The 22,861-nt window shown below is 35.1% G+C and overlaps 1 protein-coding gene across 4 annotated transcripts in view; it reads left to right on the top strand.

Moving 5' to 3' along the window:
• The window catches only part of CDIN1 (CDAN1 interacting nuclease 1), a 125,781-nt gene that overhangs the window by 9,753 nt on the left and 93,167 nt on the right, over positions 1–22,861 (top strand). For all 4 annotated transcript variants that reach the window (XM_015629869.3, XM_015629868.3, XM_019006886.2 and 1 more), the window contains exons 2-4: positions 16,342–16,387; positions 17,243–17,307; positions 20,524–20,584. In XM_015629869.3, coding sequence (XP_015485355.1) covers positions 16,342–16,387; positions 17,243–17,307; positions 20,524–20,584 — 172 coding nt within the window. The remainder of the gene's footprint in view (positions 1–16,341; positions 16,388–17,242; positions 17,308–20,523; positions 20,585–22,861) is intronic.

The following is a 22,861-nucleotide window of genomic DNA, read 5'->3' as shown; positions in this document are numbered from 1 at the left end:
GCTTTGTTTCTTTGACAGCTAGCCTGTCTTTTGAACATTGGAAGTTTATTCCTAAGTGTCTTATGCTTTTAAGAAGAATGTAATTAAGAGAGTTCTGATACGTTTCACTAGGCAAATACAAAGAAAACAGGTCCTTTTGAGCACTCCATTGCTGTAAAAGGTATTTGATCAAAAAAGCTAAGTTACAAAATGGTTTGAGGGTTGTCTAGGTTACATAATAAAGACATATAGATGAATTTAAATAAAATATTGTCACATTTATAGTACTCACAAACAAAATCCATCTTCTTAACTGGTTTGTGTTTAAGAGTGCTATTTCACTGATGTACCAAAGGCTGAATACTTTACACATGGAAGAGTGGTAGCAGTTGTGCTGTTGGAAGGAGAGTTCTCTTTAAATCAGCCAGGGGGGGAAAAAAAAAGTTTGAGACTAATGGAAAGAACCTCTACTCCTTTAATAGAGCCTGCAAAATATATTCTCCAGGACTGATCAGCTCTGAAGGCTCTAGAGGTTTGATGATTGGAATGGCAGGAAATCACGCTTTCAGGACATAACGAATTGACTAGGCCATCCATCATTTGTTAGCATGCGCTGAAACACTGGGTTTGTGTGCAGAGGTCTGTGATTTAGTAAATACTTGGGAGATGAATAGAGCTTACACACAAGGGAAGATATTGCTGTCCTTCAGCAGCCTTAGACACAGATCCCTGCTGAGAAGGCCGTCTGACAGCAGCTCATCAGTAACTGGCCTGTCACAGTCAGTGATGCCCACCAGCCATCCCCAGTATATTAAATGCATTTTTAATATCTGCTTCAGTAGATTTAATGAAGAAAATTTAGTTTCCATACTCTGATCACTGCTTTCTCAAGTGTTATAAAGCATTGAGTGAAGTGCTTCCAAGAAAGGAACTGTGCTGATAACAAGAGGAGTTCACTGAAAATCAGAATGAAACAGGGGTGTTATTTTTCCAAATAGTTTCCATAAAGCAAAACAAAAATGTCTGGAAAAAGCAGTGGTGATCTTAGAAACAATTGACCCTCCTGCAGAGGGACCTTATGCAGCAAGCTGTACAGCAGCAGAGATGCAGGGCTGGGAAAGGTGTTTGCACAGTGGTTCTGTTTAGTGTGGCAGAGCTTGCCAAAAGGCAAAATTGCATTTCTTATGCTCTCATGTGTCAGTACCAGAATCAGATAATAATTCTGTCTGGCTTTTAGGGTCCAGAGAGGTGGCTGTGAATGGAAGGAGTGGAACAGATCAAATTTTTAATTGCTAGCATAGATTTTGTTTTTGCTTTGGCATTTTTCAAGTGATGCTTTTGGTGAAAATAATTGTAACATTATATGGTACTATATAAACTGATACAAGAAACAAATAATAAGACACAATGGAAAATAAAATTGCTGTTTTTATAACTTGGCAGACTTATTGAGAGTTACTCAATATTAAATCTCTGTATGTAAGGACTGTACAGAATTATTTTTTTAATTAATGGCAAATGTTATGATCTTTTGTTGTCCATACATAAACTTCATAGTTATTTTATTTTCCTTCCAACTTTCAGGGAAAAACTTGTGTTTACATTAAAGCAAATAAGTTGATTTTCATATTCTAATGAAATTCACTGCTTTTGATATTTACTTCAGGACAGCAAGACACACAACTTGATTTTGTTGCATACATTTATTTGAAACATTGACTTCTTGAGCCTTTTCTCTCTCAGGAATCCATTCTGTATTCACAGAAGAGAAAGCAAGTCCTGAATGAGACCTATAAATTTGGTTCTTGTATGTGTCAAAACAGTAATGTATAAAATGCATATTATTATAAAAATTTAAGAAGGGTCCTAAATGCTTAGATTTTTATAACGCACAACATATTAAATAATACATTTTCTTGTTAGCATCTGTTTGCTGTCATTGTTGGCAGGACCTATGATTTATTACTTAAATTAATGACTACAACCATTTTGGTGCTGATATATGCCCCTTATGGCTTATAGCATCTCTTTAAAAAACAGCATATATGCTTCTATAAGAGTAATTTTTTAATTGTTTATTTTTTAAGTTCCTGGTGAAAGTATTATAATTATGTTTATTTGCAATGTGAAAGTTTCAGAAGCTTGAGTTACACTCTAAACTGAGTGAAATAATGCTAAGGATTAATTTCTGTAAGAAAATGCAACACAAGAACTGATCCTAATAAAATTGTATTCTAAGACAAGCCTGATTGAGTACTGTTACCAAGAAAAACAATAGAAGAATTGAAAGAAGAATGGAAAGATAATGCTCTGTGTTCTGATCAGGTGATGGTTAAAAGCCTTGTTCATGTATTTGTTTAACTAATTGGTACCATACAAGTAGATTTCAATCTCCCTTAGGTATGCTCTGTCGTTAGTTTTCAGCTTGGATCTCATGAAGTCCTTGTTGTTCATGGACTTCAAATTAGGAATTCAAAGTAAATGAACTTCTTGTCAAAAGTCTTAAATTTGCCAAACAGGAAGTGTTTGCCTGTTGTGGGAAAAAACATTACAGTTTGTGAACAACTTAGGAAAAAAACTTCTGTTTGTAAGCAACTGAAGCATTTTTACATATCTTATGTTTTATTTTGGTGCAACCTTTTTTAAAAATTCTTCTGTCCATAACATTTTGAGAAATGATTTGATATGAGAGGGAGATACTGTCCCTTCCACTGCATGCACCAGGATATCCAGTAGCCTGATTGATAGTGACAGTCTCATTTCTTTGTACCAGAGAGTTGTTGAACTTCACTATCTTGCTTTATCCTTTCCATCTGAATAGAATGTTAAGTGTTGCAGTCTATCCAAAAGTGGAAAAAGGCTTCAGATCAGGATGAAGTGCTGAAGAGGAATTTATTGTTTGGGTGATTGTCCTCTATTTGCATATCTGTATTTAGGCCTTCAAAGTCTTGGAAGCATTTGATGGCCTGGTTTCTCATATACCTCCAAAATCTTCAACACCGAACAAAAATGTCCTAAGACATCATAAGATATTTTCTTTCACAGAAAGCAAAATGTTATCAAATATTCCTTTGAACAAGACCCATGTGATAGCAAAGGAATTGTCTTATGCAATGCAGCATGTCTGAAACCAGGCAACATAGAAACTGTGACCAGGATGGAGGTAATACTCCTGTGACTGGATTACTATAAAGGGTCCTTTGGAGTTCCCTATTGTTAATTGAAGACACAGACAACAATAAAGACATCATGTATCTCTGTTTCTATTTGTGGTTGGCTGGGAGATGGCAGAACTTCTTATCAGTCCTCCGTTGATACTGGTAACATCCAGTCTTTTATTGCATCTCTTCTGTGGAATACAGATGCTCATTTGCACACTATAACTTGTGGAGAGTACAGTAACTAATAGGCAGAGTGCGTGTATGTTCCTATATATCAAATGGCTATTGAACGTTAGCCATTTCTGGCATTAATATAAAATGCATGTTGTAAATGTAGCTCTTCTTCAGCTTTCAACACAGCTGAGCAGTATGTCCTCCTAAACAAGTGCATTTTCTTGGGGTACACAAAATACTAAAAGAGAAAAAAAGACTTGAAAGCTAGATCTCTGGTTCATACAGAGCTTAAAAAGGAGGATCTGTTTTGACCAGTTGGCAGGGACTCCCAATAAGCCAAGCAAGTTCCAGTCCATATGGAGTTCAGTGACCTAACTGAAATGAGTGATCTAACACAGGAATATGCTTTCCTTTATCCTTTTATTAGGAACAGGAGACTATAATTGTTGACCAAAAAGAGTAAGTTGGGCTACATTTTTATCTCATTTATATTGTGTTCCTTTGGCATCAGTGGTCTGAGAAAGAAAGGAAAATGGTCCTTTATGGAATAAATGCATAGTTTCAGTCTAAATATTTTTCTAGCCATATCTGTCTGCTTGATATGTCATCTAAGTGCTGAACATTTTTTTCCAAACAAATTCCATTGGTTGCCCAACAACTATTATTCACAAGCTTCCTGCTTACTCTTTTTGTTTTAATTTACTATTTAGACACAGACCTCGACAGTGACAGACGATCATTCTTACACATTGTTATTTTTTGTGGTTTCAAGGTTTCTGGATAGACAATTTTGTCCATTTATCTGCAATAGATGCCAGTCATTCTAACATTTTAAATCACAGTAATTTAAAGATAATATTCAAATGTTTCAGCTACTGTGTAAAAATGAATATATTTTTATGTAGACAGATTTAGGGAGGTCAGCATGTATCACATATTACTTGTTTGTGTTAGTTTATTTTGTAATTCTTAGCTGTTTAATTTCTTTTTCAAGGATATCTCTCAGTGGAACTTTGCATTAGTGGATCATGATGTTTACTGAAATAACCAGTTGAAATTATTAAAATATGCAGTGGAAAGCAGCATGCTTATTTTAATGTGCTTCTGAATATTAAATGCAAGCAAAATGTTATATAGACATGAAGCTAATTGTTATAGTATATGAAGCAAAAGCTGTGTAAACCCTAACCTCGTAATTTTGCAAGTTCTACTTTATCATGTAGCTGTAAAAGGCAATCAAAATAAATCACAGAAGATGAAGAAATATCTTCTAGGGCTTTCTGTATGCTTTCAGAAGTGGCGCTTGATCCATGAAATTTTAGTAAGCATATTAAATAATACAATATGATGTGCAACGTGTCAGGTCTGATAAATTATTTTGTATAGGACATTTATACAACATATGGTGAGCTGCTATGTGAACAGCTTAATGACTAAATTATGTTAATCTTTCTTGCCATATTTACTTTTCATTTAAGAAAAAGCATTTTCAGATTTTTATTTTACTTTTTTGATCATGTGTAGCTATAAGAAAGGTGTAGGTCATCTCTGAGAAGCCGTGACAGTGATCCAAGGTTCCTCAGCTGTGCAGTGTACATAACACAGATGTTGGGAGAGTCATCTGTCAGCTATGCCTCTCCTATGGAGTTAAAGTTCTAGGGGGAAAAGAATTCGACACAGTGCTGTCACTGTTACATTTTCACAATAGAAGAGCATGCAAATAGTCAACCTCCTGCTTAGCAGTAGTGCCCTGTCTAATGTCTGTGCTGGTTAGAATAAAAAAATAGTGGGTGCATCTAGGGCTCATAGATCTGACAAAGGTCATGCTATGCTGGGCATTTGAATTGGAAATTGTCTGGACTTAGATTTTATAAAGCTCCCACTGTTGTCGGGGAAAATTTCAGCAGGGTTTTGTCCCTAGAGAGGCCTCTTAGGCCCTTTTCTGTCCTATGAATGAATTTAGATGTGAGGGTTTCTCTTGCCTTAAAACTGTTAAGTTCATTTTGCATACATCCCTAGAGAGAAAAACTGGCAGATGCTTTTGTCTTGGAAGTGTTTAAAAGAAAACTGCAGAACAGGAACAAGGGAGAGAAGGGGCCCTGCGTGGAGTCCCAGAACATTTTGGAAATGGCCAATATGCAGTTTTCATCAGTACTAAGGCGGGGCGCAATATGGTGCCTGTAGCTCACTAGGGAATATGAATGTTGATTAAGCATACTCCCAGGCTTTGAAATCCTGAAAGCAGTGTCAGAATAATGGATGTTGAGCAAATGTCAAGCATTTGTTAATTTCTCTGTTATTTGGAGTTTATCTACCATGATCAATCAAATAAACTAGTGCTTCTCTGTTGTGGCATGTGTCATTGATATGGTGATTAGGAGGATAGAGAGGCCTTCTGCCTTTTTTTTTTTTTTTTTTTTTTTTAAATCCAGGTAACAGATTACATATGAACAGCCATAACTTTAGGTTAAATATTTCTTTGCAGTTGGTTTAGTGGAAAGAGGTGCATTAACAAAATACTTTGGGGGTACAGAGAGACAAAAGTATTTACATATCTGCTGTGATAAAAAATGCATTCATGCCATGTTTTCCCCTCTTGGCCTTAAAATTTTACTGTCATGAGGAAGGAGAAATTACTTCTAAATAAAAGTTGATAGAGGGATCTTTTACTTATTGTTAGAAAGGTAAGTTTGAAAACAAAGGATATCCACCCCAAAGTACTAATTTATAGCTTAGCTTCCTTCTTCACTCTAAATCTTTTGGTTTCTAAAAACTAGAAACTTGATCTCAACATCCTCTTATTGGTACCCTTTAGTTAAAAGTAGAGATCTCTTTTATAAGAATATACGCTCTTATAAGATATGACATGTATAACGTGTATATGTAAGTTGTTAGTTACTCGCTAATGTGCAGACATGTAAACATTCCAGTTGAGAATATTTCATTCTCTCAATTTTCACTATTTTCTGAAGTTCTAATTCTGTTACTTTGCCACTCTTAGAAATTTGGTAACGTATGAAGACCTGATATTTAAATGTGAAGAACAAATGAAGATTAATCCGAAAGAGAAGACGGCTCTATGGCCTTTGCTGCTTTATTGTAGTGTATTAAAACTCAGAATATGAGAAGATAGGGCTGCGTATTTTGTGTGAGGCATTTTTGAAAGCTGCCTGAAGGATTTTATCAGGAAATTTTCAGCGACTTCCAGTGAATCAAGTTTATTTAACACTCTTCTCATTGATTTTTTTTTTTTTTTTTTTTTTTACTTTTGTTCTTATGGACTTAATATAAAGATGATAATTTGTGATTTTATTATGTTTTTTAAAAGTCACAAACATTTAAGAAGTACCAGTGAGTCATGCCATACTACTTGATGCATGCTGAGATCAGCTTATTTTAACAGAGAACTAATGCTGGTTCTTCCTTGGCTTCCACATTTATTTATCAAAACCTCTAGGCTCATTCTAACAAAACTGGTGAAATTTTGGTGCTTAGTGAAGGTGATACTGTGTAGTCAGTCTTATTGACTGTTCATATCATAAATGATTCTGTTCCATTAGTGTTCATTAGATTCTGTTCCATGAAGTAAGAGTTTTGGAAAGACAGCCTTCCCTGCAGTGGCACTGTGGGAAACAAAGCTTACAGTCACTGTATGTATTTTCAGGGCAGTATAAGGAACACCAGAAAAATCTACCAGAGAGGGGAGTGAGGGAAAGGAAAAGCCTGTTGATAGGAGTGGGAAGGGTTAGAGAAGTTTTAGGATACACTAATGTAATGTTGTGATCAGCTCTTGTGATGTTCCCTTCATATTGCCTGCCAGTTTTAGATAGAAAGCTTTTTTTAAAAGGGTGCTGGAAGAACACTAGTAAAAAGAAATAGCTGGCTTTCCTTCTTGTGCATTTCTGCAGTCTTTTAAAGGGGAAGTAAGTAGTGGCATTAAATGACTTTATTCCCTCTATGACATAAGCTATATCCCTGGGGTTGAAAGTAGGCTTTGTAAATATCTGCATGCATGGTACAACAACTTAGATATACAAGGCAAATGCTGCACTGTTGGGTAGGTAGACAAGAATTATTAGCCTTTTTTTTTCCTTTTGTTTTGGTCAATAATTACAAATAGCTTAACATTTTTAATTTTTTTGAATTATATGCATTGTTTAGGGCTCCAAAATCACAAGGGAGCTACCTATAAATGGATTAATCTCTTGCCTTGAATCTGCATCAAACCAAAATGGGAGTTTGCTAAAAACTATCATTTCTATATCATCCATGTTTAATTCTTGAAATTTATCCTGAATGTGTTTTTCAGAATATATCCTGGATGGGGACAGTCAATAAGATCCTGACTTCTTTAAGGAATTAACAGTTTTGATTTGGTAACTGGACACTTTTTTGACTTAAGTTGTTCACTTTTTACCCTGGAGGAACCTATGCAACAGTGTGTGTGCTTGACATGTGATGCATGCAAATGCTAAATACAGTAGCAGCATGAGGCAAGTGTCATTAACAGTAATTTATGTAATGAAAGCCACCTGGCTGTCTTTGTAATTAATTGCTTGTAAATAATAAATTTTAAATGTAGTTTATAGTTTTCTAAATTTGATTATATATTTTTAGGAGCAAATTGTTTAAGGGTGTTTAGGGATTTATTTAGTTCAACACAGATATGCTTTTTACATGCAAGTTAATTTTTTAATATAACATGAACAATCTAATGAGCTCTGAATTGCCATTCATTCTTAAAAATAATTTTCTAAACTAAAAAACACCTAATTTGTACAGGACAATGTAGTTTGTTGAAAAAAAAAGCTATAAAGTAGAATTATTTTCCCCTTTGTCCACAGTAAGTAAATTTGAGATTGAAGCCTGAAAAACTTCCCTTAACTTCTCCTGATTTATTTCTTTTCCTGGGCATAAGAGGAAGTAGTATGATAGACTAATCCAAACAATATGAGGGGATGAACATGAAATAAATATTTAAAATATTGCTTTTCAGTAATACCCTGCTGAGTATATTTTCAATGTGTGGACCTTGGCCCTATCTGTAGGGCAGATGTGAAAGGAGAAGGATAAACCCCTGCTTTAAATTGTATCTTCCTTGGCATAACTGCATGTTGAGGTCCATTGCTGTTGCACCCTAGGAACATCCTTCTTCACACAACCAACATCAGATAAGGAACACTTTAGTGTATTTTTGCCTAATGGTTCAACATTTAGATTGTGCTACTAAGATAAAGATGTCAAATTTGCAAACATGTTTGTGGTACAGTCTTAACTGAAGTAAATTGAAATAAAGTGTGGATAACTGTACAGTTGAATGCAAATGAGGAGTTCATTTTGCCTTTTTCCTTCATCTCTGGTATGCTGCTTGGAACGTTCACTGATTCTTTCCTGGATATTAGGAAAATTTTCTTCTTGCTAAGTAACTCGGAGTCGTTGAAATCAAGGACATAAAAAATCATCTACTTTTGCTAGTCTCAAGCATTGTGGTTTTTTATTTGATTTTCTCAAAAAATTTAATGGTAGAGTTAAAAGCAGAATTCTTGAGAATACCAGGAAATGGAGATGGGGTGGACTATACTGAGATTATCAAGGTGTATGTGGCGACAAACCCTCTTTGACTCCTATCAGATTCTTTTGTCAGTGGATTCTTTGACTAGATACTTGAAGGGGACCAGACAAATTCTGCTGTCTGTAATGTGAGGACATTCAATAGTCATTGAAGCCTGATGTCAGAATATTTGGGAGTTTTAATTTCATGTTTTAGCACTGACGATGTATTACTTAAGCCCTTATTGTGAATATATATTGTCATGTATTACATCTGATAATATTTTCCAGTTTGAAAACTCAACCTTAAAAAACAGTTTTATATTTTAATGGAAGAGACTTGAAACGTAAGTGAAATAATATTTACTTATAGATGTCTCTGGGTGGGTTTGGCATTGGAATAGGTTCCAAACATTCATGCAGCAAGCATTGTTTAATTCCAGAAAAAAATTATATCATAACAATGTCTTAGGCAAATTGCTGTCTATTTTTACTAATTGCTTTCTAAGATTATAAGACTGAAAAAGTAGTTCTTTTTGGTTTGGGCCTGCTATTCTTCTATTGCTGCTATTGCTGTGACTTTTAACATGTTATGTATTTATCCACTGTTAAAGTATGATGCTAATCTTCTTATCATAGCCATATATGTGTGAATGGAAAACCTGCATTTTTGTTCTTCTCTTTTCAGGTTGGGAGATTATTCATAAATACTTTGTAATCATTTGAATATGGTGTATTTTTTGTTGCACTTATATTATTGCTGTTGGAAGTCAGGTTTTTGTGGTGTGGGTAAAAGAAGGTGTAATTTATCTCTGCAAAGAGCTAGCATTATATTGGTATCATTGGTTATTTGTACTTCTGCAAATTTCTTTTTCACATCTGATACAGATTGTTCATAGTCTGTGGTTGTTTTAAAATGTATTGCTTGTTACAAGAGACACCAAAAAATTAGGTGTCTACAGGAGGAATTGGTGCTCTGTTCTTAAAGGAACTTCTAAGTCTTCCTAAATGAAAAATCAAACAGTATCTAATACTGGCAATTTTCCTCTGTCTGCTGCTAGAACTTATTGGCCAACTAGGTCAGACATTATTAAAGTTCAAGTGGCCCGCTGGGAAAAGTAATGGCCTTACGCTACTATGAATTTTAAATGCTGCCATTTCTATGTATTGCACCATCATCTGTTCTCGCACATCGCTAAATTGTATAGAAGTTGTGGGACCAACCAGTGTCAAGGTCATGGAAGTGATGACTCTTCTCAAGTAGCCTTTGCTGAGCTTTGTCATACTGTTATACTCATAACCCTGGCTATAGGCAGCGAAGTTGTATGCACATGCCTGTATTTAACCTTTTTATTATCACTAAATAGTGCAAGCCTGCAATGCAGGATATCTTTCTCCTCAGAATCTTTACTTTGGGTTTTATTTTTGGTCCAGCCAAAGATATGGAATTGATTTTGAGGCAAAGGCAATTTTTAGGGATCTGTATTTAAGTCTTTTGAGTTGTGCTGTTGTGCAGGTTACTGAACTGGATGTCAGAGAAATTTTTAATTTATTAATGCTATTGTTCTTCAGATGAATTTCATCTTGATTTTGAATGTAATCCTACTGAGTCTGAAATGAGAGTATCATCACCTACTCCTTGTTATATATATTTATGTATATATAGATACACACACAGCATAACAATAGCAATATCCACTTTTTGAGAATTTTCATTCAGAAAAGTGACCACAATCATACTAAACTATAAGAAAGATTATAATGCAGGAGGCTACAATGAAGAAGGATTAAAGCTGTACCTATTCTAGAGGTCAATGTGCCTTCTTTGTTCTATGTTCTTCAGTGCTTGGATGCGTATACAGTTCCCAAGCTTTGGGTAGGCCTTAGGTATTCCTGAGCCTTCCTGGATTCTCTTGTGGAATCATTCAGACTGCTAAGAAGCCTTTTTGTTGTCTGGACAATCCTGACACATGGAAGAAATTCTGAGAATCCACTAGTGATCACCTCCTCTCAGGTAGGAAGTTGACCATCAGACTGGCATTGGACCAGTTACAGTAGTAGTTGTGGTGCTTGCTGTGCACATCCTGCAGTTCTGGGAAGCCACTTAGGCTGTATGCATAAAACAGTGCTGCTAGATCTATTTGAAATCCATTACTGACAGAATTTTTACAAATGAGAGTGGACTGGTTAGCATGTGATAAGCAGTATAAACATTGCTTCCTTTAGGAGTCCCTGTTCCAAATCATTTGCAGTACAGAAGACAAGAATTCGGCTGTTTGGATTTCTTTCATGTCTTTAATAATGTAACAGGAAAAATACATTTTAGACACATGCTCTGAAACTTCAGGCTAGATGGGAGGAGAATTCTTCTTTCACCACTAGTCTTTTAAATTTGTTGGATTTATATCTTTCTTTCCTCACTTAGATTTTTAAATCTGGCATGGCAGCACCATACAGGTCTAGCCTTATTACTTTTATTTTAATGCTGAATATTGTATTAGTAAAAGTGTTTTTAAACTTACTATACATGGAAAGGGGAAGTTTTTTTCCAGTTAAAAAAAGAGAGACTCTTGCTATCTACTTCAGAACACATCATGAAAGATATGAGTAGTGTGCATACTCACTAGAGACTGTGGAGGGAAAGAATTAATTTTCCCCCCTACCTGAATTCCTGCTATAGCTAAGTGGCAGTGTAGGTTCTTCAGAGAGGTTTGACACTGCAGCTTTGGGATTTCAAGTGACAGCTTCTGAATTTTGGAAACACAGCTCCTGCCCCTACACTCAGTTTTTTAACCAATATATTTATCATTTTAAGAAGGTGGAATATTCCATTTTGTGAAAAGGAAACAATGAAGCTGTTCTGTTTATATATAACATATTTGTCTTATGGACTTTGCTTTTCCCCTGCTTGTGTGAATACTTCTGGATTAAATACTGCAGTTCATATTTACTCTTGATTATTTTTTTTTTTTTTTTTTGCTTTTATTTTTACAAATTGCTCTACTCTTCCTTTATTCCATGGTAAAATAAGTTAAATGTAGAACTCATTTTTTATTCTTTTTACTTTAGGCAGAAAGTGTAGAGTTAAAAATGAGGGAGAGGAAACTCATTCTAAAACATGAAACAAATGGAAATTTGTTTTTCACCTACAACTCTGTTTTCACTAATCTCAGAAAATAAGGTAAAAAACCTGCAAGTTTTATCTTATCTGTAAAGAATGCATTATTTGCAAAGGCTGGTAATATATTTGCATAACATTTGTTGTGCTTGGATTCTCTCCTGGTGAGGCTGAAGCAAGTAAAAAATATTAAGCTGTACAGCACTTAAAATCTTGGTTGCATCTGCAATTCCGTTTTGTTGAGGTGATGATCTGGTACAATTAAATTGCTTTCATCATTACAAACTGCTTCTTAGCCAAAGTTTTGTATCTCTAGCTACAAAGCACCAAACTGCTTATATGAAGTAGTAACTTATCTGTTACTACTTTATATATGAATACTCCTTCCAAACCAGAACATTTCTGAAACACTCTCCAGGGATTATAGCATTCCTCATCTACCAAATTCTGAGATTCATTAGAATCAAATGGTCTAAATTTTATTTGTACATGGTAATTGTCCAAAGGGCATGCTCTATTCCCAGTGCCAAACTTGCCATTTTCTTTCTAGCTTGACTGAAATCTAAGTTCTTAGAGATAATTTCTCTTATCCCTTTTTCTGGACTGACTTGGACATCCCATTCTAAATGTTTGATTTGTGTATAAGGAGTAACTTTAATAACTGTAATAGTTGGGGTTTTTTTGTGGCAAGGAAATTTTTATACCTTTATATCACTTGGAACCTAGAAATTACACTTCATTTTACAAAAAAAAAAAGTCATTTTATCTTTAGAAAATGGGCATTTTTAGCCAACTTTAGATTTCACAGTTTTCTGCTCAAATCCACTTATGAATTGACAAGAGCACAAAATACATCAGGCAATTCAGATGGAAGTATGCCACTGACATCAACACAGAGTAACAAAAGGTAAATTGGTGTCACTGTGGATGCCAGTATACAAGAAAAAGAGGACATCTAAAGGGCGAGACTGGATGCTTTGAACAGAGCCGTGGGAGTTAGATTCATCACTATCTGGAATTGCAGAAGAAAATGTTTCCATGAAAGTTGTCACTACAGAACTTAAGAGAAAAGTTTGTTTATTTCTCTGGACAATATACTTAGTTACAAGAGGGGTAGCAAGTTAATTTATTAAATGTTTAAATGAGGTAGTACTCAGAAGTCTGACTTCTGGGTTTTTTGTTTGTTTGAGAAAATTAGCAATTATGTACCTTGGCTCTACAGTCGTTTCTCTACAAAAGTGTCTGCTTGTCACAAACATCTATATTCCTAGTCTTCAAGTAAGGCACGAGGCTTACTATATAGTTTTTTTCCATGAGAGGCAATAACACAGTACTCAAATGTTATTTGAATAAAAAACACTTTCAGTCTTATGTTTGTTTTCCTGGATAGCTCAGCGATAAATGCAATTGTCTGCTCATTTTTTGCTTTGAAATCTTGTACAGAAGTATCAGAGGATGGATGGAGCCTTGGGAATTTAGCTGTTCCTGTAGAACTAATGGTAACTTCTATGGTAGTATTCTTGCTGTCAGTATCAGCAGTTGTGATCATGATGTTTTGTTATTCAAATGCATGTTCATGACTTTTTTCCTCTCCAAGTACATAGTACTGGCTTTTTCAGTGCTTTTTGAAACCATGATGTTTCAGTTTTCACTCAATGGGATCTTGCAATAGATGCTCCATCTGTGTTTTGAGGAGCTACTTCATTTGCCAGGAAGTTGTCGCAATGAAATTGTGGCAAGGAAACACTGAGTGGCAGATGAGTGGTTTTAGTGTTTAAGACCGGAACTCTGTTAACCAAAAGAAACATAGAAGCAGCCCTGTGAAGGTATAAATCCACTTCTCCTGGAGAAGGGGAAAGATCATCCAGCAGTAAGGCTTGAAATTCTTTGAATGGTGTTATTGAAATAATTCCCTTTGCCTCAGCAGTAAAGTGTCTATACTGCAATCCAGTATATATACAATTTGCAGTGTTATTGGAATGATTTTTTTTCAGTATTCATGCTAAGTCCTAAATTATCTGTACAGTTGGAAGCATAGGAGAGGAGTGTTGAATTAAATTGAAGTAGAAGGTCAAAATCCAATGACACCAAGGGAACAAATAAAATGGACAAGAATAAGAGAAACATTTAGTTTTGGAAAGACCTTGAAGGCCATCAAGTCCAACCATTAACCTGGCATTTCCAAGACCGCCATTAAAGGTGGAGTGTAAAGGGAAGGAGGGATAATGGTCTTACGTTTTTTTGATATGTCAGTGTCAGCGTATAATAGGATAATGGTAGTATAAGTACAGTTATCATACCAGGAATGACCTAAAACCACAAAAATTGCTATGTCAGTGGAGGAGAACTCAAACCAAAAATCTAGGCAAATGCTGTCCTGATCTGTTTTGGGCTTTTTCCCACATCTATCTCTAAATTCAGTTCTACCATTACGACCACGTAAATCTACAAGGTAATAATAGTTATGTGGTGAGCCATTAGGGGGCCATATGTATCCAACTTATTTATAGCCTGCAGGTTTGATTTTTTTTTAAAAATCAACTTGATATATCTTAGCTTTCTATATGTGTATAGCCTGTGTAAGTACATAACCTTAGTTTCTTTCCTTTGTTCACCTTCTAGTGATTACATGTACAAGTTGCAGGTTGTCATAATTCGATTGTGCCCTTTTGGAAAGGCTTTGTGGTATGTAACTCCTGGCCTCTGTGTCACATATATTTAAATAAATATTTATTATTTAAATACTGTTTATTTAAACAGAAGCTTTAATAAAATTTTAAATACTTTACTGTATTGTACTTGCTTTGTCTGTAATCCATTAATTTAATAAATCTATATTTTAGTCAGTTTCTGTTGCTCTCATTTTTCTACAGTTTCAACATTCAGTCTCTGCGAGTACTCAGGGTGAACAATCCCACGTGTAAAATACCAAAGATCAAGGCTCAGCTTACTGCTGTCACGCAGATGTTGCACTGGGCAGACAAGCCCAAAATACAGAGTTATGGCAAAAAGCCTGGAAGCACAGCTATGGATAAGACATACTTGTATGTTCTTTATACAGCACCGCATTAATCTGGGCACTTTATTCCTGATTCTTCAGCTGCTTGGTTTGGAGATAACTTTATACTATGCTGCATATACATACTGTCTATTTAACTCTGATCCAACCATTTAGTTGTTTTGTGCCTTAGTGTTCCCTCTTGAAAGTGAGAGTAGGACTTCCCTATCTTAAATTAGTATTTCTGAAGTGTGACTGTTGGAAGGAGAAGGGTCACTTATGTATGGAGAGAACATGTACTTTTAATGTAATTATGATATGATACAGGTGTTAAATTCACATACAAGAAGTCTGACAGAAGAGTGACACTTTAGACATTGTAGAATCTTTGAACTACCTATGCTGTGCCATAGTAGATAAGTTCATGAAAGGAAAAAAATGTTAATTATTCATAACGCTTTGCTGTACCATAAAACTCGATTTATTGAGACTATAATTTGTTCAAGTTGCATGTAGTAGAAAAATATATCAGGAGTAATTAGTAGTGTTCAGGATGTGATGAGGTAGATATATCCACAGAGGACAATTGAAAACAGTAGCAGTGTGGTATTGATTGCCTTTCAGAGGAAAAAAAATCTTGTCTCATTTCTAAATGTTAACAATTCAGAGAGAAAAATTCCCACTTGGGAAGAATGCTTTCCAGGTTGCTTCATTGCCAGGTGTTTGACATTGAGTGGAGCCTTAGATGAATGAAGCTTATGGCAGCTTTTGGAAATGACCGACTCCGGGGAATCTTGGCTTCCTGCTGTGAAAGTTTCCATTTTCAAAGCACATCAGTTTCAGTGGGAATGTTCCACTGGTCCCATATGCTACTTCTGACAGAGGGGAAGTTTTTAACCTGAATATGAGACAGCTACTGAAGAAGTTCCCTTGCTGCTAACAAAATGAATTTCAATATGTTGCCAATGAATAAGCGGCATGTTCCCAACTGCTGAAGGAATTTAACTCCATCAATTATTAATGACAATTTTGCTTTAATTTCCTTTTTTACCCTGTTACCTTTTAGCTCCACTACTTGCTCCTGGTAGGACTTTTGGGTTCTGAAGTTGAATCACCCAAACGATATGCTAGTTTGATTTGAAATTCTTGCTGTACTTTCCTCCCCTCCCTCGTACGCTCTCTCCTTGACCTAGCAGCAGGAAGCCTTTGTCTGAGGTGTTCATCTGGAACAACTTTTCCACACTTGTTTTCATGTTCTGTTAGATTACAGGGCAGCAGGCCTACCTTTGAAGCTCCCTTCTCTTTTGTTTCTTTGCAGTGCACTCCAGTAATTAACTTTGTCCTTCTTTTATTTGTTCCAGTCAATCGCAGTCCACTCTGCTGAGCATCTTCTCCCAGGAGTACCAGGTTAGAAGTTTTCTCCTTTGTGAGGGTTGACAGGTGCCTAATTGAATGATGAATGTCCCTTTATTTCTTTGTAATTGAACTGCCAGCTTTCTGATTGGTTTGGAGGATGTTCCTTTTTCCACATCAAGCACCGCCTGAGTCTCAGTGGATGGCTGCCAAGCCTACCCATCCATCTGTCTAATAACATCTAGCCTTTGCTTATTTGGTGGACCTGTAATAAATTATGCTAAACCATTATTATTCTGACAATAATAATTTCCCTGTGTTGCGTGGTTCCATGTGCTAAATGTTTGCTGACTTGCACTGTCAGTGCTGCTTTCCATTGCTGACAGAGATGATGATAAATGACCATTGCCGGAGTGGCAGAAGGCAAGAGAGGCAGAAAATGGAGTCATTTATCATGAGATGACAGGTGTCAGTCAAGTGGCAAGTCTCTATGGAATTACTTTTTGTAGTTTTTCAAATAAGTTGTTTTTAAGCAATGTTCTTCCTGGTTAAAAATGCCAATTGAATTGTAAAACTAGAGTGCACCAGACTTAGATGGAATTGAATTGAGGGAAAATTAATACAAAGGTTGAAAGAGAGTACAAGTTTTTCTTTGCCCTCAGCAGCCTTCAGTAAACTTATTTAGATCCAATTATTGTGACCTTACTGGCTTTTACATATGGTACATTGCAGTACAGTCTGAAGAAGTTCAATTCAATAGGTAGATTGAATGTCATTTCTGTATGGAATCTAAAAACATGGTTCACATCTATCAAAGTGTAGCCAAGGATCACATGTTTGCGTAGTCCTGATCTCTGTGTTTTGATCTATGACACATTTGTAAAAGTCCTTGTTTTTTCATTTTTCTAGAAACAAATCAAAAGAACACATGCCAAGCATCATACTGCTGAAGCTATCGAAACTTACTACCAAAGGTATGACCTCCCCACCCCAGTTAATATTCCCATCATAGCTACTGGTTTTTATGGCAGTTGTGAGTTAGTTAGCTGATGAAGCTATTTTTGTATAATAATAAATTAATAATTTGGGAATACAGAATGGTCCAGATAAAAAATGTTTTTCACTGGAAATGCAGAAAATTTTCAGGATTTGGTCATTCTGATTAAGAAAGAGTTTACTTCCATAGCTCTAAGTCAGGATAAGCAAATATTTTCTCAGTGAATGTGGTGGCATTTATTATGTATTGCCTATAGTTTGTAATTTTTAGGATTTCTGTGTCAAGACTGATTTTGATGACTTCCTTACAGCAAGAGAGCTTGTTCTGTTACAGTTGCTTGTTTAAAACATTTGTGTTACATTACAAAAAGTTACATATTCATGTATTGCCAGTTAAAGCACTAATTTTTAGATCGCTCCTGTTTTATCAACAGAAGTGTCAGAAATAGTTTTTAAGGGAGGATGAAAACCTTTATGTCATTTTACAATTGTTTGCATCTTAAGCTAATAAACTGTGCTTGCTATTCCGTATAGTTTTTCTGTTAGTTCTATAGGCTTTACTAAAAATACTCCAGTGACATAATTGGGGCATAGTGATAACAGGTAAAGATATGCAATTAAAATATTACTTTGTAGACTGACATATCTGAAGAGCATGCATGGCAAGTGAATTCATACTTGTGATGTATGATATTCGTGCTTAATACTAATCTGTATGAATCAAGAAAATAAACAAAGAGCCTTCATTTGTAAACAATTAAATGTGATTCTGCCAGAGTCATGTATTTAAAACTTAATCACAACCTGATTATATCAGACACTGGTTTAGAATATCTAGTGTGAAGTGTACTAGTTTAGGTGTTTGGTTTTGGTTTTTTATTATTTGTATTGTTCTGTAAAATTTGTACTGGATCACATAACACTTTTCTTAGGGTTAATTCTTGTTTAGGGTTGATTCTTGTTTAGGAAGAATATCGGCTTAAAATTTTGTTGTGATAATAACATGCATATACAGTACTACTTTTAATTATTTTTCACTAGCACAGTTTCAGTGAAGTGGCCTGTGGTAATTGTAACTGCTATGTAAGTAAGCCTTTTCTTTGAGTATGTGTAAATCACTAGTTCCAGCCTGAAACTTCAACCTGAAACATGGGACAAAATTTTGTTTTATGCAAAGCAGCAGTTGTATGGGTGTCAGTAGGGTTGTAGGTATGATTAAGTTTGTCTCACATCAGGTAGGAGGATTTGGTCTCCTGTCTTCTTCTGTAGTCTGAAGTATGATAGCAGTACATAACTACTGCATTATGTATGAAGCTGTGTGATAGTGGTAGGGAAAATCATTCTTTATGCTATTTCTGAGTATGTCATTTTGCAAGTGTATTAACATGGCTGAGTAAAATGCACATGTTTTAAAATCAGAGATGTTCTGGTCAATAGTTAAAAATCTCATTTCAGTCCTATTTTAATAGATTTACTGTGTAGTATGTTTAGGAGGCTACAGAAGCAGACAACTTGAGTTAGAAGCCACTTTGAAATACTTCAGGCATAAATATGACAAACATGTCTTCTCCTCTGCTCTTCCGTAGCATCCACTTTACCGCTGTAAGCCCCAGCCTGGGTGCTTCTTAGTATTTCTGCCGACATACAAGCAGATAATTGTGCTGTCATTGCTTTCTTGGGTCAGAAACTACCAGGTTTTGAAGGTAGACATTTCCAGTGGTGCCTGTTAGGAGCAAGTAAAATAGTTAAATGGAGTAGTTTATTCTGCTTGGTTGAGACTTACTAGTCTGAAACTTAGGCAAACACAAAGTACAAGAAGGAACAACAAGTTTTCAGAACAGTATTGCCATCAGCATATGAGAGCTGTTAGTCTATAATGGAGTTGCCAGAAGCATTAGAAATATCTGACAGAAATTTACTTCATTGTCACTGTAGTGTTGCTGTTCAATCATCTAGATGCATGTTTGAGAACATTAATCTCAAGTACATTTTCCTGGTTGTGTATTTTGTGTATGATCCCTCATTTTCTTCTGTTGTAAATTTTCAATGTTTAAAGATACATGAGGCATCTTGTTTTGTGGGGCTTTTTTTATGTGGAACTAAAGTAGGTTACATCAAAAAGTGTTTTTTTTTTCATTTCCTTAATTCATTAAGCTTCATCATAACTTGCAAGCAAAAAGCCTTCTATCTAATCTTATGTGAAGGAGTTCTATAAAGGTGTGCCACCCATTCCACAGAAAGGTAAAATGATAAAGAATTTTAATGTCTGTAACTAATGAGCAGAAGAGTGTCTTCTGATGGATAGATAATGATAGAGCTGGAAAGGCTGTGGCCTTCTAATGATGTCAGTAATGATGTGCTAGGCGAATACAGATAGGATAAACGAGCAGGTTCAAATGTTGGTAACTATTGTTCTTTTCCACGTGGCTGCAAAGCACATAGTGGCTTCCAATATCATTGCTCCTTCCCATCCGCTTCTGAACACAGGTTTCAGGCTTTATCAAAGTGTAAATATCAAGCAGTGCAAGTGACAGAAGTGAGAAAAGCAACATTGTGTGAAATGATGGTCAGAAACATCATTCTGTAATACCCTCAACTAGAAACATGAAGCCTTTGCCACTGATAGGATAATGGCTTTCTATCAGCCTTTATTGAATCCTAAATATGCTTTGTTTTCTCTTTAGAATATTAATTGTTAGACTGATTTCACTAAAGTAGGCCTTTAGTATTTAAAGTACTGCCCAGTTGATAAAATCTGCAATAAATTTGAGAATTTATGTTTTTGTGCATAGTAGTGAATTGAGTAAGATATACAGTGCACCTTCATAGCTGAAGGTCATGTGGAACCAAAAATCTTTACTGGGAATAATAGGGGTTTATTCATCTGTGATGTATCTTTAAGAAGTACAGTTATAATTTATTTGTGTGTCATTAAGTCACACTTTTTAAATTTCTTGATATATTGGGTTTTTTACCAGTGACTTCATTGAGATGGATATATTTTGCAGGTGAATAGAACAGGAGACAGCCCTGGAGAATTAGTGATTGCTTAAAATACTTCTTAAAAGATTTTCCATTAAATACTTTGTAATGGGGTATTTTCCCCTAAATGAAAAAGATTCACAAGGGATGCTGACATGTATAAACTGGCCTTTTCTTGCCACTGCAAAATTACCTGCCTTTGTCTTGTCTAGGTACCTGAATGGGGTGATGAAAAATGCAGTTGCCCCAGTATTACTGGACCTGGCCAATGAGGTAATCATCTTTCTTTTTTCTTTAATCTTCTAGTGTAAAACCTGAGGGGCATATCTATAGTGACTTCAGTGAGAAATGTAATTAACCTAAAAAAAATGGTTTCAAGGCACATTAGACATTTAAAATGGTTCCCCAGTCTGTTAGTACTTAAAATGATTAGACAAAAAGCCACATTTATTAATAAATCAGTTCATGTAATTAGTCTTTTAACTTCAAGGCGAATGTGTAGGATACCCTGAATTTGTATTTTGCTGAAAATTCCAGACAGACTGCAGGTTTATATGTTATCATATGTTTATCATATGTTTAATGCATAAACTTACTGAAAATTCTCACCTTGATTAAATGGAGTTGTATCAGTTTGATTCCTTGCTTTTAATAACAAAACCCTTCTAAGTTATTACTATTTTTTAGTAATAGGAAGGCTTAAAACAGATCATTTTCCTGCCTCCGTTTATTTCTGTTCATATGGATTAGAGGATGGCTAATAAAAACCGCTTAAGATAAAGCACTTAAGCAGAAAAAAATTCCTTAGTGTATGAAAAGTTGTGTACGGATGCCATTAAAGTCTTGACAAATTTATTGATGCTGTTTATTAACTAGAATATGAATTTGCCTTGTTACACAAGGTGTTATTTATTAAAAACAGCTATCTTAGCACTAGCTTAAACAAGAGGTAAAAAGTTTGAATGAGTGGCAAGCAGTTTCATAGAAAAAAAAATTGATGAAATACCTGGTTTTTAAACTCTAAAATATTTATTTATTGTAATAGTAACGGTACAATAGCTGATACTCCCTGGAACTGCTTATGCAATCCTCAATGGGATAGAATGATATGTATGCTGTTTTGTGTTGCATTTTAATAGAAAATATAAGAAGGAGGCAGAAAATGAGTGTTTGCATTAAAAATGATATGGCACTGTGAACATTAAGTGTAGCAATAGCAGCAAGTTCTACGTGTTACATTAGTAAAAAAGAATGTTTTTTTTCTCTCATGTACATTGGTGCAGCCAGCAAATGAGTGATTACCTATCAATTACTGGAAGGTTTTAATGGCCTGTGAAGTGTCTGTGTAACCTGACTGTACAGTTAGCATAGAATAAAGGATTTATTTCATATTAGTAGTAATGTGTAGCTTCTTACCATCTCTGGAAAAGACAAGTCTTGATGTACTGAGAATAGAATGTACTTTACATAAATAAGTACAATCTTATTAAGAATTTAGGTAAACATCCCAATGGATGATATATTGTACCCATATTATACAGGAACTGTCATAAAAATATTTCAAGCACAGGGTAATATATCTGTTACTGGTTCTTTGTATATTTTTCCCATTGATTTAGAGATGATGCATATAATTTCTGACTGAGGTGAGCATATCTTTGTTTATATTTCACTAATGCATTTTTGCAATTCAGATCAAAGATATCTGTAGTTCAGAAATAAATAAAAATTAAATCTAAGAGAAATGGGGGATACATAAAGAACTTACCTGCTTCTGGTTTTGTACTAGCAGGTATATCAGAAAGGCAATGCATTTTGTGACTGCCACCTAATGCATTAGGGAAACGTGGCAATAACCAGCACCAGATTACTGCTTCCAAACAATCAAGCTGCCATTTTTATATGATAGTTAATATTTAAATGACATACTCTTGCATCTGCTGACAATTGATGTAATGGTAATACTTTATGAGTCAATATATATTTAATCAGTGGAAACTGTAAAAATTGATGAGAAATATATAACATAGCTGTATTACAGTGTGTAGCAGCTCTGTTAAATAGGAAAAGCTCCATATTGTTATCTTTTGGGGATATTTTTTGAGGGTTTATAAAACTACTTGTAATTCTTTTTTTTTAAGTGAAATTATTTGCCAGCTGTTCATATTGTATGTATAGTACAAAAAGACTAAAATAAATCACATTTTTGTTAGAAACAATAAAATTAGTCACTGTTCTCTTCATACAAATATTTTCAAGTGAGATTTGAAGCACTATGAATTTTACTTACATGCTAAATTCTGACATGAAGCATGATGGCCCTATTTCAAAGAAAGATGGACACATGATTAATATGAAAATTAGGGCGATGCAAGTACCTGAACTAATAAGGTAGTCCTTATTCAGGCTGGACTACCTTCAGTAATTTCACCATTTTTCATGTGTCAGCTCTGATGTGGGTTACTGGAAATAAGCAGCTCCATGGAAAGCATTTCTCTCTAGTTGGGGAATTTAAGCCCATCAAAGTATATACATATTTGGAAAAATATG

This window comes from Parus major, chromosome 5 (assembly GCF_001522545.3).
Source record: "Parus major isolate Abel chromosome 5, Parus_major1.1, whole genome shotgun sequence".
NCBI lineage: Eukaryota > Metazoa > Chordata > Aves > Passeriformes > Paridae > Parus > Parus major.
This window is presented reverse-complemented; position numbering and strand designations above follow the sequence as displayed.